Source organism: Melanerpes formicivorus, unplaced genomic scaffold, assembly GCF_026170545.1.
Source record: "Melanerpes formicivorus ecotype bairdi unplaced genomic scaffold, bMelFor1.0.p_v2 SCAF_16, whole genome shotgun sequence".
Lineage (NCBI taxonomy): Eukaryota > Metazoa > Chordata > Aves > Piciformes > Picidae > Melanerpes > Melanerpes formicivorus.
The window spans coordinates 14331538-14347530 of NW_027142368.1; the positions used below are offsets into that span (position 1 = coordinate 14331538).

At 52.5% G+C, this 15993-nt stretch overlaps 1 protein-coding gene across 1 annotated transcript in view; it reads right to left on the reverse strand.

Moving 5' to 3' along the window:
• The window catches only part of CD81 (CD81 molecule), a 44772-nt gene that overhangs the window by 7220 nt on the left and 21559 nt on the right, over positions 1-15993 (reverse strand). Inside the window, exons 3-4 of the mRNA XM_068148319.1 lie at positions 6507-6604; positions 2508-2582 (exon numbers count right to left, since the gene is read on the reverse strand). Of these exons, the coding sequence (XP_068004420.1) occupies positions 2508-2582; positions 6507-6604 (173 nt within the window). The remainder of the gene's footprint in view (positions 1-2507; positions 2583-6506; positions 6605-15993) is intronic.

The following is a 15993-nucleotide window of genomic DNA, read 5'->3' on the forward strand; positions in this document are numbered from 1 at the left end:
GAAATATGCTTCCCACTGAGGCTGAAGAGGCAGGGCATGCTGGGGAAGTCAGGAGGAGGTGGGGTGTGCAAGCAAGGCCACCTGTAGGTATGGGCTCCTTGGCTTCTGGTGTAGCTTGGAGGAGGGGGCAGGAATTGGGGATAGATTGCACACCAAAGCCTAGCGAGGCTCATTTGGATCAGGAAACTTTGATGCTTCTGGATGGCTGTCAAAACTCTGGCTGGGTCCCCCCCTGGAGCTGGGCACCCCCATCCTGTACACGGCTACAGGAGAAGTCTCATTTGTACTCCAGTCCCTGCCACCTGGGCTGGTAATCTCCAGTCACCCACGGGGGTCTGCTTTGCAGTGCAAGTCCCCCCTTGTATTCAGGGGAATTGACCTTCTGGCTTCTCTTCCCACACCCTCCAAAGAGTTGCAAGAGGCAGATGAAAGGAGGACATGCAAGAGAAACAGAAAGAAAGAAATCCAAGCAAGTACAGAAGGGAAAATGCTTCCTAAAACATCTGCTCTTGGCAGCACAGCCTGGATTAGCACAAGAAAAAGAAACTGCAGCAAGGAGGAGTGTGATTTCAATCAATGATCCCAGTGCCTCTCCAGCACTGCTCACACAAGCTTGCTTTGGAGGGCTATCTTCTTCAATCAAACCATCTGACTCTGCTACATGGGGAAGAATAAAATCATCATCCTACTTCTTGCCTGTATCTAAAGTACCTCCAAGAAGGCAGGCTGAGGGAGACTGCCTCCAGCCTCATGGAAGAGCATCCTACACCTGCCTAATAGGACATGACTGTCCCCACTACGGGGCTGCAAACCCAAGTGGAATGGAGTCCTTGCTCTCGATGCCTGGGATCATTCAGCTCTTCCCTTCCAGCCCATGCTGCTCCCATGATGTCCCTGACCGAGGCAGGAAGAAGAAAGCTGCCTGCCTTGGGAGCAGGGAATTTCCTAACAGCCCATTCATCACCAGGGCTGCAAAAGCAGCTGAGGCAAACAGACTGCCACCAACTCATTTTAAACTGCAAAATTCATCTGAGGGACTGAAGTCATCGCCCTTGCCTTGCCAAGTCCTGAATCTCTCAGCCCTGTGCTCCAGCGGCCGAGCGCCTCCTCCCCAGCACGGAGAGCCCCAGACATGGGGTCCCTCCTTATTCCGCCTTCAGCCTTTCTGCCGTTGGTCGTGTTGCGCATCTTGGACTCTTCAGGATGCACAAATTAACATCTGCAGGAGGCACAGCCCCTCTGCAAAGGTTAATTAGCTCCCCAAAGTTGCTAGGAAACAGCCCCCTGCCCGCACAGCAACGTTTAGCCCCGGAAGAGTCTGTTCCAGTGAAGTCACGCTCTGTGCCGAGCGACTGCGAGGCTGTTCCTGTCTGTGGCTGAGCTGGGCAGCTGTGGGCTGCCTGCCTGTGAAAGCTGAGCAGGCTACCACCTACTTACACAGCTAGCTTCCATCTCTTAGTAAACACATTTCCCACCCTGCCAGAGAGCCTAACCTTGGCTTTGAGCACACGCAGTCCCCTTCTCTCCTCCAGACCCTCAACAGCAGAGTGATCAGCACCCAGCCTGCTGCAGCATGGCCATGCTGCCCTTTGAGGCCAAGCTCTGCATGTGTGTGAGCTTATGGAATCATAGAATCACCTGGGTTGGAAGGGACCTTTAAGGCCATCCAGTCCAACCCCCCTGCAGTGATCAGGGACATCTCCACCAGCCCTCTGGGCAACCTGTTCCTGTGCTTCATGGTGCAGAACATTTTCTTAACATCCAGTCTAAATCTACTTTTCTCTAATTTCAAACCATTGCCCCTTGTCCTATCACTGCAGGCCTTCATAAACAGGCCTTCTCCAGCCTTCTTACATGTGATGAAGGGAAGATGAGCAGAGAAGGAAGCTGAAAAGCTGCCATTTTCAGTCCTACCCTTTAGCTAACCCCTTTCCAGCCAGAGGCCCTCCTTTGAGCTGTCCCTAGCAGGTGCCTGGGGCAGACACATGACTTCTACCCTGGGTGCATGCCCAGCACATTGATCAGGAGCAATCTCAGTCCTGGCAGAGGAACAGCTCAGAGTGGGTTATCTGACACCAGCAAGGAGCAGGAAGCATCAAGCAATGCCATTAATGCAGACCCAGGCTCTCCCTGTATGGCACTCCCACCCTTCGGAGCCACATGGCTGCATTCGCTCCTTGGACCTAGGACCTGCAGATGGCTTCCCTTCAGATGTGAATCACCTCACTCTGTAACTGACAGGGTAAGCAAGGAGTCCCAAGTCAGACAGGGCTATTTTTAATCCAGACATGGTACTATAAGGGGCAGTTGCCCCCATCAAGTGCTTGCATTTAAAGTTCATCAGCCCAAAAGGAGTTAGGTGACCTGCCCAGGTCACGCAGCTAATTCAAGCCCCTCTATGACTCACTTCAGGAGCAGCTCATGTGCAAAACAACCCATGCTGGGATCTGCTGCAGTCTTGCCCCAGCCTCCCACTCCCACAGAAGCAGGTTTTGGAGTTGTCTTACTTGGTCTTTGTTGACAAATCCCCAAATTCCAGCTGCAACTTCGCAGGCAAAGAGGATCACCAGGCAAGTGAAGAACTGCAAAGACAAATCGAGAGGGGGACATTTAGTGGTCTGGGCAAATCAGCACTAAGGTGGCTAGAGCTGTGGAGTGCCACTCCTGCTGATAGAGAGGAGAGCAAGGAAGCTGCCACCTGAGTTTAAGTCATTTTCTTTCTCATACACACTCTAAGCCCAAACATGTTTGCCTCTAACTCATCAGAGGTCACCCCACACCCAGAACCCTGGGATGACTGAGTGAAGATTAGCAGACCCCTTCCCACCCAGGGATGCCCTGTGTGCCTTCAGGAGCACCCAGACAAGCTCCTTTCTCTGCCCACAGATGCTCTGAGGGTGGGAATGGGCAGTGCAGGGTTAAAAGCACGTTTTGGCTGCCGAGGAGCTGCAGGGTGTGATTTATGGGCAGCTCTCCTGGCATCCACAGCCCCGCAAGGCTACTGCAGTTTTTTGCATAAATACCAAGACTGACGTTTTCCCACAGTCCCACCCTGCTCATGCAGCTCCAGCACTCCTCCCTGCCATGCCCCAGAGCTTCCCTCCATCCTTTTGTCCAGATCCCAGGAAGATGTTGGTTTGTTGGAACGGGAAGCCCTAAAGTTCACATGTCAGAGCCAAGTGAGAAGGCACAGACAGGAATGCTCCACGCGCAGCCAGCGTCACCTCTGTGACCACAACGCCCTCGGTGACTTCTTGCTGGGAAAAAGCTCCACACTGGGAGAGTTGCCACAGAAGCAAAGCAGCAAAAGAGGTGAATGCAGTCAGGAGAAGATAAAAATCACAGCATGGAGGGGAGCAACAGCCTCTGTGTGTTCCAGACATTTCCTTCTTCCACAGAGGAAATGTGAGTTTCTCACGTGCAAGAGCAAAGGATTATCAGCAAAATGGAAGGAGAACTGTTGACTTGACAGCAGGAGAGGACTTCTAACGTCCTTCTCTAGTCTCCAAACAACCATCTCTTATCTAAACACCTATCTATCCCTGACTGTCCAAGGAACAGCTCTGGGGGACAGGGTCCCACATCCTCACCCTCAACCACAGGCATCACATCAGCATAGTTCTCTGGTTAAGCACTAGGGCTCACTTCTTGCTGTGGTCAGCCTCCAGTGAAAGATGGCTCCTGTATCTCAGATGTGAAGGTACAGCTTCCTGCAGGCTCAGCTCTGTAGGATGGCTTGACTCTCTGGGAACATGATGGTCAGATGTGCCCTAGCCCTTCCGAGGGAGCAGAGCCTGCTCCATGCCTAGCAGCTCCTTCCTGCTTTCCTCAAGGCTCATCACTCAGCTTCCGTGGGATTTTGTCAGCCTGGAGCTTCCTGGTACTCTCTTCCTGCCATAAGTCTATAGTCACTCCATCAGTGGGCTGCAGGAGAGGGGAGAGAGGCTGCTTTGCTACCACTCCCTGAGGATGCTGCCTGGAGACGTCCTTGGAGCATGGTGGGAGCCTTGGCTAGCAGAAGCTTCACCGTGAGGCATCTCCAGTCTCCTCTTGGCAAGCCAAGGTGTGAGAAAAGACTTGTAGTGCACAGAGCTGCTAATTCCAGCCCAAGCAGCCTGTTTCCCTGTCAGGCCTCAGGTACCTTGTACCATCTGCCCTTCTAATCCTCTTTCCAACTTGAAGAGGGAGTGAGGGGCAAGCCAGGTTCTGTAATCGCTTGTGTTAACAAAAAAAGAGACAATCCAGGCTGCCAGAAATCACTACAAAACCCCTGTCAGATTTGTGTTCAGGCTGCTCCTCTTCTCAGCAGCATGACAAAGCCTGAAAACTCCTACAGCAGCATCCCCATTGATGTTCAGAGGTGCTTTAGAAAAGCTGGTTTGAAGCATCTCCTTCTTGCGGGGAATCAGAAGCAACGAGAGGTGAAGTCATCTGCGAGGGGAGGGAAAGGAGCTCCATTCCCCTCTGTCCCAGCTGAGTCCACACCTATGGGTCACTGCACCACACCACAAGAAAGCCAAAGTGCTGGAAAGCCCTTCCAATGTGGTTTTGTTCCAAGTTTTATGTTTTACCCTTCCAACTGTTTCTCTTTGCATGGAGTTTGGAGAATAACTCTAATGAAGAGTGACTGAAAGAACTGGGGATGGTTAGTCTGGAAAAGAGGAGCCTGAGGGGAGACCTCATTGCTCTCTACAACTACCTGCAAGGAGGTTGTGGAGAGGCTGCTGCTGGTCTCTTTTCCCAGGTAATTAGTGACAGAACAAGAGGGAATGGCCTCAAGATGCCACTGGGGAGGTTTAGACTGGACAATAAGAAAAAGATTTTTCCCAGCAAGAGTGGTCAGGCACTGGAATGTGCTGCCCAGGGAGGTGGTGGAGTCACCCAACCCTTGTTTAAAGGTGGTGTGGATGTGGTGCTTGGGGATATGGTTTAGGGGTGACCCTTGCAGAACAGGGTTCTTGGCTGGCCTTAGTGATGCTGAGGGTCTTTTTCCAAGCTGAATGTTCCTGTGATTCTGAGTTTAAAGTTGAACCACACATGAGAACTTGCTTCAGATAAATAGGTCTCCCTCCCTTACCCCAAGGCAAAGCCTTTTGGTTTGGCTTCAAGTTTACAGAAGGAAGCTCATCCCCTGCCAGGAATCCTGAGCCGCAGCCTCGCATCAAGGACGCCTGTAGGGCTTCAGGAACGGATTTTCCAGGATGTACCTAGATGTCCTCACTGTAACATACTGTGGGAAGTCTTGCCTGTTTCCTCAGCCAAACAGATAAAAATAGTAGATGATTCCTTAAAAGAACTGCAGTTGCCAAAGGCAGCCTTGAAAGGGTACAGTGAGGAAGGGAAGCTGTAGGGGATATCAGGTACAGAGGAGAGTTTAAGTGGGTTTTTGGTGAGACAGCCAGACCCTGGTGGGCATAAAAGCATGGGGAGGGGGTATCAGATGTAACAGAGAAAAGGAATCTTCAAGAATCCTGCTGCTTGCACCTCTTCTGCTATGTTGTTGGCTTCAGCCTCTGTTCTGCAGCCAAGCACAAAGAGCTTGCAGTCAGCCTGACAAACAGTGCTCCCCTGCTAGACCACAGCATAGTAGGGGTTAGAAGGAACCACCGAACATCATCCAGTCCAACCTCCCCCTGCTAAAGCAGGGTCACCCACAGCAGGTCACCCAGGATCACATTGCCCAGCTGGGTTTGCAACTTCTCCAGAGAAGGAGACTCCACAACCTCTCTGGGCAGCCTGCTCCAGGGCTCCAGCACCCTCGCACCAAAGAAGTTTTTCCTCCTGTTCAGATGGAACCTGCTGGGTTCATTTGTGCCCATTGCCCCTTGTCCTGTCACAGGGCACCACTGAAAAGAATCTGGCTCCATCCTGTTGCCCTACTCCCTTTAGCTGTTGATCAATATTGCTCAGATCCCCTCTGTCTGGTCTTCTCCAGGCTCAACAGCCCCAGGGCTCTCAGCCTTTTCTCCTTACAGAGATGCTTCAAACCCCTCAGCTTCTTTGTAGCCTCCATTGGGCTCTCTCCTGTCACTGCTGAACTGGGGAGCCCAGGAACAGATACAAAACACAGATGGAGCCTGACTAGGGTAGAATAAAGGAGGAGGAGAACCTCCCTTGACCTGCTAGCCACGACTTCTTAATGCACCCCTTTTGGCCACAAGGGCACATTGCTGACTCATGGGGAACTTGTTGACCACCACCTCTCCCAGGTCCTTCTCTGCAGAGCTGCTCTCCAGCAGGTGAAGCCCTCACCTGTACTGGTGCAAGGGGTTATTCCTCCCAGGGGCAAGACCCTGCACTTGCCCTTGCCAGGCTTCCTCACCACCCAGCTCTCCAGGTCTCTCTGAACACAGCACAGCCTGATGGGGTCTCAGCCGCTCTTCCCAGTTCTCTGTACCATTGGAGACCACCCAGCCCCGTTTATTGGGAAAGGCTCCAGCAAGGGAGGCACAGCCACATGCAGGGACATCACAGTGCCAAGCAGCACCCAACACTGTGTCTCTCACCGTTCCCAGAAGGCACTGAGACTCCTGAATAGCACCATAGCATCCCAGGAACCCCACGAACATCATGACAGCTCCGACCGCGATCAGGATGTAGATTCCTGCAGGGAAGAGCAAGAGGCAGATGTGTTACTGGGAGCCTTGTACAGCAGCACCCTGGCACCTGGGTCCCCAGAGCAGCTCATCATGGAACTGTTAGGGATGGAAGGGACCTCAAGCATCATGTAGTTCCAAACCCCCTGCCATGCCCAGGGACACCTCACACTACAGCAGGTTGCTCACAGCCACATCCAGCCTGGCTGCAAAATCCTCCAGGGATGAGGCTTCCACCACCTCCCTGGGCAGCCTGTGCCAGTCTCTCACCACCCTCATGGGGAACAACTTCTTCCTAACATCCAATCTCAATCTATCCATTTCTAGTTTTGCTCCATGCCCCCCAGTCCTATCACTCCCTGACACCCTCAGAAGTCCCTTCCCAGCTTTCTTGGAGCCCCCTTCAGATACTGGAAGGCCACAATTAGGTCTTCTCGTAGCCTTCTTCCAGACTGAACAGTCCCAACTCTCTCAGTCTGTCCTCATAGGAGAGGTGCTCCAGCCCTCTGCTCATCCTTGTGACCCATCATGAGCCTGGAGAGTGACAACAGCAGTGGCATCACCCACATTTCTTTCCCTGTGCTCTCCTTTCCTTCTCCCAGCAACCTGTGCCAGCCTCTCACCACCCTGATGGGGAAGAACTTCTTCCTAACATCCAACCTCAATCTACCCATTTCTATTTATGCTCTATTCTCCTTACTCCTATCACTCCCTGACACCCCAAAAAGTCCCTCCCCAGCTTTCCTGTAGGCCCCCTTAAGATAGTGGGTGATCATAGAATTTAAGACCTAGGAGATCATAGAACAGTCCAACCCAGGTATGTGTAAAGGTGGCAGCAGACACCAAAACACCACCACATACATGAGTCACATCTCAAAGTGTTGGAAGCTGCTGACACCAAAACCTGAGTTCCCATCACCCCCTAAAACGAGAGGAGATGCGGAGAGCTCGAGCTGCAGCAGGCAAAGGGAAGGCTTCAGAGCTGCAGCCTGGCAGTTCCTGTGCCATGCAAGCTGGTTTAAGTATTTGAGCAGAGGAGATGGCAATGATCAGTTCGTGCCTATCCTTTCATATAAGCAACGAGGCACACGGTGTACTTTGGTGAAACGTCACACAAACGTTTATACAGTGAAGGTAAAATGCAGATTAGCCACAAAACCAAAGGGAAAGCACTGCTGAAGTGTCTCAACATAAACTGCCTGTTGATAGAGTTCTTCTCCAGTCAAGAAGCCGTTTTCTAGAACCACAGAATCACTGTGGTTGGACCAAAGAGCCATTTAAGATCATCAAGTCCCAGAACTAACCCAGCACTCCAGGTCACCACTGAACCAGGTCCCTCAGCATCACATCTACACAGCTTTGAAATCCTTCCAGGGAAGGTGACTCCACCACTGCCCTGGGCAGCCTGTTCCAAGCCCTTGACAACCCTTTGGGGGAAAAAAATTTTGCCTCATGTCCAATCTAAACCTCCCCTGGCACAGCTTGAGGCCATTTCCTCTTGCCCATCATGTGTTATTAGAGAGAAGACACCAACCCCCACCTGGCTCCAACCTGCTTTTCACAGAGTCATAGAGAGTGAGAAGGTCTCCCCTGAGTCTCCTTTTCTCCAGGCTGTGGGACCCCAGTTCCCTCAGCTCCTCCTCACCAGCCCTGTTCTCCAGACCCTTCACCAGCTTCAGCACCCTCTCTGGACGAGCTCCAGCCCCTCAATCTCCATCTTGTATTGAGGGACCCATAACAACCCAGGATTTGAGGTGTGGCCTCACCGGTGCTGCTGTTTACTTCAGCTTATTGAAGCTGCGCTGTCAGTTTCCTCCATAGCTCATTGCAAGCTGGGAAACTGGGGGCTAGGGGGGGCTCAGAAAGCAGAGGAATGAGAGTTTATTCATCCAGGAAACAGGAGCTTAGCTGAAGGCTCCGGTCTGCTGCTGCTACTAATCACCATCGTCTCGCCAATCATGAGACTGGGGAGACCATGCTGATGACTCAGCTAGATGCTCCAGCTCAGCTGAATTAAGTTGGGTTTGGTTTTGGTTTCCAAAACCAAAGCTTCCCCCCACCGTGGATCCTGTATATTTAGTGTATTTTTTGGTTAACTAATAGAATCACAGAACTGTCAGGGTTGGAAGGGACCTCAAGGAGCAGCCAGTTCCAACCCCCCTGCCATGGCCAGGGACACCTCACACTACAGCAGGTTGCCCACAGCCTGGCTGCAAAATCCTCCAGGGATGAGGCTTCCACCACCTCCCTGGGCAACCTGTGCCAGGCTCTCACCACCCTCATGGGGAAGAGCTTCTTCCTCACATCCAGTCTGAATCTACCCATTTCTAGTTTTGTTCCATTCCCCCCAGTCCTATCACTCCCTGACACCCTCAAAAGTCCCTTCCCAGCTTTCTTGTAGCCCCTTTCAGATACTGGAAGGCCACAATAAGATCTCCTCAGAGCCTTCTCTTCTCCAGACTGAACAACCCTGATGCCCTCAGTCTGTCCTCATAACAGAGCAGCTCCAGCCCTCTGCTCATCCTCTTGGCCCTTCTCAGGACACCTTCCAGCACCTCCAGATCCTTCCTGTGCTAGGGGACTGAACACAACTGGACACAGTACTGCAGGTGGGGTCTCACCACAGTGGAGCAGAGGGGGAGAATCCCTTCCCTTGCCCTGGTGGCTATGCTTCTAAATATTCTCAGGCCTTGTGGTTCTCCTACTTTGCAAGCAAACCCTACCTCCTGTTCAAACACAACTTGACAGATGCAAGCAAATCAAATAATTAAAGCAATAATTAGAGTGAGGCAAGGCTGCAGTCACCATTGCTAAGTGACAGGGAGGACACAATTAAATCAGGATGAGAATAAACATACATGGAAGCAGCTGAGGGGTAGCAGCAGCACAGTGAATCCTGCTTGGGCCACGTGTCTCCCCTTCAATTAAGGGCTTGCTCCTGCTCCGAGTCAAAATGTTTTCGGAGTTATTAATCAGTCTGTCAACTCCCCTTTAGGAACAGCACAAATGTGTAAACAGAGCTCAAGATTAAAACTGCTTGTAGGTGCCTGTCATGTTTAAGGTTTCTCTTATCTTCCCAGCTTTTAAACAATCTCCAGATAACCAAAGTGCAAACTGCAAAGGCAGTGTGCTAAGAGCAGAGCTCAGCCAAGTGAAAGCCTTCTCTGAAGAAGGCCAGCTATGGAACAATGGACCTGACTTGTGTAAAAAACCCTTACAGAATAGCATTAACCAGGTTGGAAAAGACCTTTGAAATCATCACACCCCACCTATCACCCAACACCATCTCATCAACTAAACTATGGCACCAAGCACCCCATCCAGTCTCTTCCTAAACACCTCCAGGGATGGTGACTCCACCACCTCCCTGGGCAGCACATCCCAATGGCCAATCTCTCCTTCTGTGAAGAACTTCTTCCTAACATCCAGCCTAAACCTCCCCTGGCACAGCTTGAGACTGTGTCCTCTTGTTCTGGTTGCCTGGGAGAAGAAACCAACCCCCACCTGGCTACAACCTCCCTTCAGGGAGTTGGAGAGAGCAAGAAGGTCTCCCCTGAGCCTCCTCTTCTCCAGGCTAAGCAACCCCAGCTCCCTCAGCCTCTCCTCACAGGGCTGTGCTCCAGACCCCTCCCCAGCCTCGCTGTCCCTCTCTGGACACCTTCCAGCAACTCAACATCTTTCCTAAACTGAGGAGCCCAGAACTGGACACAGGACTCAAGCTGTGGCCTAACCAGTGCTGAGTACAGGGCAGAATGACCTCCCTGCTCCTGCTGACCACACTGATACAGGCCAGGATGCCCTTGGCTTTCTTGGCCACCTGGGCACTCTGCTGGCTCATGTTCAGCCTACTATCAACCAGTACCCCCAGGTCCCTCTCTGCCTGGCTGCTGTCCAGCCACTCTGACCCCAGCCTGTGGCACTGCATGGGGTTGTTGTGGCCCATGTGTAGAACCTGGCACTTGGATGTGTTAAATCTCATGCCCTTGGACTCTGCCCATCTGTCATGGACACATTACACTTGGGAAAGGGTCAACTTTGGCTCCTGCTTCTTCCTTCTTGAAAACCAAAGTCACTAGACCCCAAACCATGCCAGCACCAAGGCAAGAGCTGGCAGAGGTAAGGGACACACCACCCTCCAGCCCCAGCCTGGGACCCTCTGCCTGGCGTTTCCCACCAGCTCCAGGCCTGCACAATGCTCCTGCTATATTTAGGCTGCATGTGAGGCAGGAAGCCAGCTGCAGGGAGCACAATGGAGCAGACTGACCCCGCAGGAAGCTCCTCCTCACAAAGCCTGATGGCCTCGGTGACTGGTGACGCCAGCATCCTCACGGCAGCGCTGCCAGAGAGAAGGGGGAAAAGGCAGGACTTGCACCTCCTGGTGTGCATCACAGCGGCTTCAGCAGTGCCTGGTAGCCACCAGGCAACCAGGTTGTGGAAGCTCCCTCATGGGATGGGGCACCTCCTCGACTGAAGGTGCAAAAAGAAGGGAAGAGCTAACAAAAGACTCACAGAAACACAGCTTCACAGAAGGGCTCTGGCTGGAAAGGACCTTTCAGACCATCACATCCAGCCGTTAACCCAGCACTGCCAGGGCACCAGGAAACCATGGCCCTCAGCACCACAGCTACGCAGCTTTGCAGTCCCTCCAGGAGCAGAGATGCCACCGCTGCCCTGGGCAGCCTGTTCCAGCCCTAGACAACCCTTTTGGGGAAGAAACTTTTCCTTACATCCAACCTAAACCTCCCCTGGCACAGCCTGTGGCCACTTCCTCTCATCCTGTCACTTGTTTACTTGGGAGAAACGACCGACCCCCACCTTGCTACAACCTCTTTCAGGGAGCTGAAGAAAGCAATGAGGTTTCCCCTGAGTGTCCTCTTCTCCAGGCTACACCACCCCACTTCCCTCAGTTACTCCTCATAATGCCTGCTCTCCAGACCCTTCACCACCATAGAATCATAGGATTCTTAGGGTTGGAAGGGACCTCAAAGATCATCCAGTTCCAATCCCCCTGCCACGGGCAGGAATCCCTCTCACTAGATCAGGTTGCTCACAGCCACATCCAACCATTGTTGTCCTTCTCTGGACATGTACCTCAGTGTCCTCCTTGCAGGGAGAGGCTCAAAACTGAATCCAGTATAGAAGGAGCCCTAGTCCTGCCCCCAGGAGAGTTTCTTCAGGCCAGCTGCTAGAGTTTTGATGCAGAATTAGGGGATTTTATCCCCAGGGTGGAGCAGTGGTGGCAGCCAGGCAGAGAGCCAGCGTGGCGAGCAGTGGGCTGGGGGCATGTGCAGGGCAGAGGGGCCCCCAAAGGGGCCTGGGAAGATGGGAAGGCATGAACTCATCTTGTGAAATGAAGGCTGTCTGCTGGATGTCTGCCAAGCTCCAGACAGACCAGGGGAGATTTTTGGATGCCACATGACTGCTGTTTCAAGAACAACAATGTGATCAGCAGTGATCTCTCAAAAAAAGGTCTGCCTGTTGCCACCAGAATCTGCTAATGCCCAAGAACCATTCCCCACCACTCCAGCTTGTGCCAGTGATGCTGCTGGTTTAGGTTTTCAACCCAAACTGTACCAGCTGGAGGTGGGGAGATTCAGGCTGGATGTGAGGAGGAAGAAGTTCTTCACCATGAGAGTGGTGAAGCCCTGGAATGGGTTGTCCAGGGAGGTGGTTGAGGCCCCATCCCTGGAGGTGTTTAAGCCCAGGCTGGATGAGGCTCTGGCCAGGCTGATCTAGTGTGGGGTGTCCCTGCCCATGGCAGGGGGGTTGGAACTAGCTGATCCTTGTGGTCCCTTCCAACCCTGACTGATACTATGATAGCTTTCTCCATCCTACAGCCTTAGGTGGCACCACTGGAGAGCCTTCCTCACAAGTCCCTCTTGGAAAATCAACTCTGCTCATTGCTGAGTGCAGCAGCTTCTGACTTCTCCTCACATTAGGTCAGCAGACAGAAGAAAAAGCTGGGCTGGGACCAAGTTCAAGTCATTTCAACATCTAAGTCGCCTTCCATGCTAACCACCCAGGTAGATGGGGAACAAGCAGATCAAGCAGCATGATGCTGCAGGGACCCCAACCACCAGGTCAGTCCCACAGATGGGGCAGGTTCTATTCTCAAATTCTTCAGAATAAAAGACTGAAGGCAACTTCCAGGCTGAACAAATACAGCAAGGAGATCACAGAGCAGCACAGGTTGGAATGGACTTAGAAAGATCATCTGGTCCAAACTCCTTGTAGGAAATGGAGGCTGGATGAGACCATCCAGCACCCTGCCCAAATAGATGCTGGAAACCTGCAGTGATGGGGACTCTACCAAGGCCCTGGGAGGTTGTTCCAGTGAATGACTGGTCTCACTGATCCTGACATCATCAGGAAAATGTCAGAGCCACTAAGAAGGGGTTAGGAGGGTTTTACTCTGAAAATAAGGAGCTAGAAGCCTAGTGAGAATCTCAGTGATGAAGGAGCCCAAGAGGGAACAGAGGTGTCTGCAGTTTTATAGAAGCCCCCCTTAGCTCCTTGCTTCTTGCTGGAATTTGTGGAGCTTCAGTAAACCAACCCCAAATCTGACTTGCTGAACTCCCACCTCAGCCAGGCTGTGCAGACCTCAGACAGACAAGCAGGGTCCTGGCTTCCTGCTGCTCTTCCTGCTCATTCTTCACAAACTCCTTGCCAGAGCCAGCACCACTGCCAAGCAAGCAATGAGCAAGAGGTAGAAGATGGAAGGGAAGATGATGTGCACCACATGTGGTTTCCTGACCAGAGCCCAAGGGATGCCACCAGTGGGGTGGGAGCAGCAGGAACAAGCAGCCAGGCTGGGGAAAGGACTTACAACACCACAAAAAAAACACCCTGGAAGGCTTTTGGGATAAAGGCCAACTTCATTCCCAGGACAAACAAGTGGCTGTTATGGAGTTGCCTTTTGTTCCCAAGGGCCAGAACACTTCAGCCTCCTGGGAGGCACCAGAGCAGGACTCTGCTCCAAAGTTTGTTTCAAAACAAGCCCCAAACGTTTCACACAACAATAGTGTCTTGTACAACCAATGCCAGCAGTGCTGCTCCGTGGAAATGCTGCAGCTCCAGGCTGCACAAGCAAATAAAAGGCAACCAAAGCACCCAACCACATGCTTTGGGTGGTGGTTGTTTTCCCACACCCAGCCTTCCCCTCAAGGGATGGGCTGCTGGGGGGGAGGAGGGGTGTCTCTGCTTCCAGCCTGGGTGCCAGGCAGCTGTGGGGGCTATGTCACAGCAGACCCAGCCCAGCCAGGAACAACCAAGCCCTTTTCCCAGAAAGCAGCCTGACACATCTTAGCTTTCATTCCTGGCAGACAGAAGGGATGACAGCCAGCCTGGCTTTGGGCTCTGTGTCTGTGAGCAAGGCACCTGTCATCCCCACCCTGAGTGGCACATTATCCTCCTTAAGGTCAGAGGGGACCCTCTCCAGCACAAACCTCCTCACCATGTAAGCATCAGGGATGGGATTAACTCCTGCCAGCCCACCCTGGGTGACCACCTCTTCACCAAAGTGGTCTTTGCTCCTTTAGGGCTTCACACAACCTGGCATCACTCTGCCCCAGCCAGGCTCCACCTGCCTTTCACAAGCCACTTCCCAGCTCATTTGCACTGCAGCTTTCTCAGGGGGTTTAAACCAAGAAATGCTGCTGGCCATAAACACAAAATAAAACCAGAGTGGTGGAAAGAGGAAATATTACAGAGTATTGCAGAATTAACCAGGCTGGAAAAGACTTTTGAGATCATCCAGTCCAACCTATCACCCAGCACCATCTAATCAACTAAACCATGGCACCAGGTGCCTCAGCCAGGCTCTTCTTAAACACCTCCAGGGATGGTGACTCCACCACCTCCCTGGGCAGCACATCCCAACGGCCAATCTCTCTTTCTGGGAAGAAGTTCTTCCTAACATCCAGCCTGAACCTCCCCTGGCACAGCTTGAGAGCTGCAGAACCTGCAGCCATACTGCTCCCTCCAACAGCAGCAGCAGGTGGCCTGGGCAAAGCCAGGCCTGCAGCAACAGGAATAACCAGCCAATCATTCCCTCAAACTGTGGGCACCAACATCCCTCCACATCCTTTGTGCAACGCTGCCAAATGGTGCCTAAGCTTCCAGCACCCTACTCTGAAAGGGCAGCAGTGAAGCAGTGCTGAAGCTGCCACACACAAGCAGCTGCCCAGGGAAGCGAGCTGTGATCTGTGGGACTTGTATCACAGAGGTGAGGCAGTCACAGGAGGACCTGCAGGGATGTGTGGTTTCAGTAACACCTGGAGTCCTCCCTCTCATGTTGAGATGGAACCTTTACAACTACCTGAAAGGAGGCTCTAGACAGGTGGGGGTTGGTCTCTTCTCCCAGGCAACCAGCACCAGAACAAGAGGACACAGTCTCAAGCTGTGCCAGGGGAACTTCAGGCTGAAGGTGAGGAGAAAGTTCTTCCCAGAAAAAGGAATTGGCCACTGGAATGTGCTGCCCAGGGAGGTGGTGGAGTCACCATCCCTGGAGGTGTTCAAAAAAGGCTTGGATGTGGCACTTGAAGCCATGGTTTAGTTGTCAGGAGGTGTTAGGTAAGAGGTTGGACTTGAGGATCTCTGAGGTCTTTTCCAACCTGGTTGATGCTATGATTCTAAACCAGAAAGCTTTAGGAAGGAGCAGCAACCTGTCTTAGCTTCACCACCTTGTTACAGAGAGCTTGTGGCTCCTGCCTGAATTCCAAGCAAGAAGCACAGCAGCAGTGATCTGATCTTTGCTCAAGAGCACCAGGATGTGATGCATCAGAGAAAGCAGCAGCAGTGAGCCAGACATCATGCTCCCTTCCCTGACAGAACCAGAGCTGTGCTGCTTTCAGCTGCAGGGACCTCCTAAAGCTACAGCCACATGGAAGCCCCCAGACATCAGGCCCAGGGGACCTGATATTAATTAAGCACTTCTCCCTGAATGGTGCTAGGTGGGAAAGACAGACAGCTTAGCTCCTGGCTCAAGCAGATCATACTGCCATGGAGGACCCTTCACTTATAGGCCAGGTAGGAAGCAGGTTATTCAGTCTGGGAGCAGGGAAGGGCTAGAAGAAAGCATCATTCCCTGTCAGTCCTTGCTCTGGCATTAAAGCAGCAGAGCTGGTGCCTGCAGGGTTGTAAAATCCATGTCCTGTCCCTGCTGAGAAGCAAGGGGGGGGGGGGGGGGGAAGGCAAGTAGATAAAAAACCCAGACTTAAGAAAAGGCCATGATGAAAAACAAATAAAAAGGAGGAATGAGCACAACAGAGTCCCTCTAAAATCAGCAAGGGGGGCAGGGGAGAGAGCCAGCCCTGCACAGCCCTCCCCTAGTGCCCCACCATCCCCATGGGAGATGCTGTGCTGCTCCAGGCACAGGCATTCCCTCTCCCTCATTTCC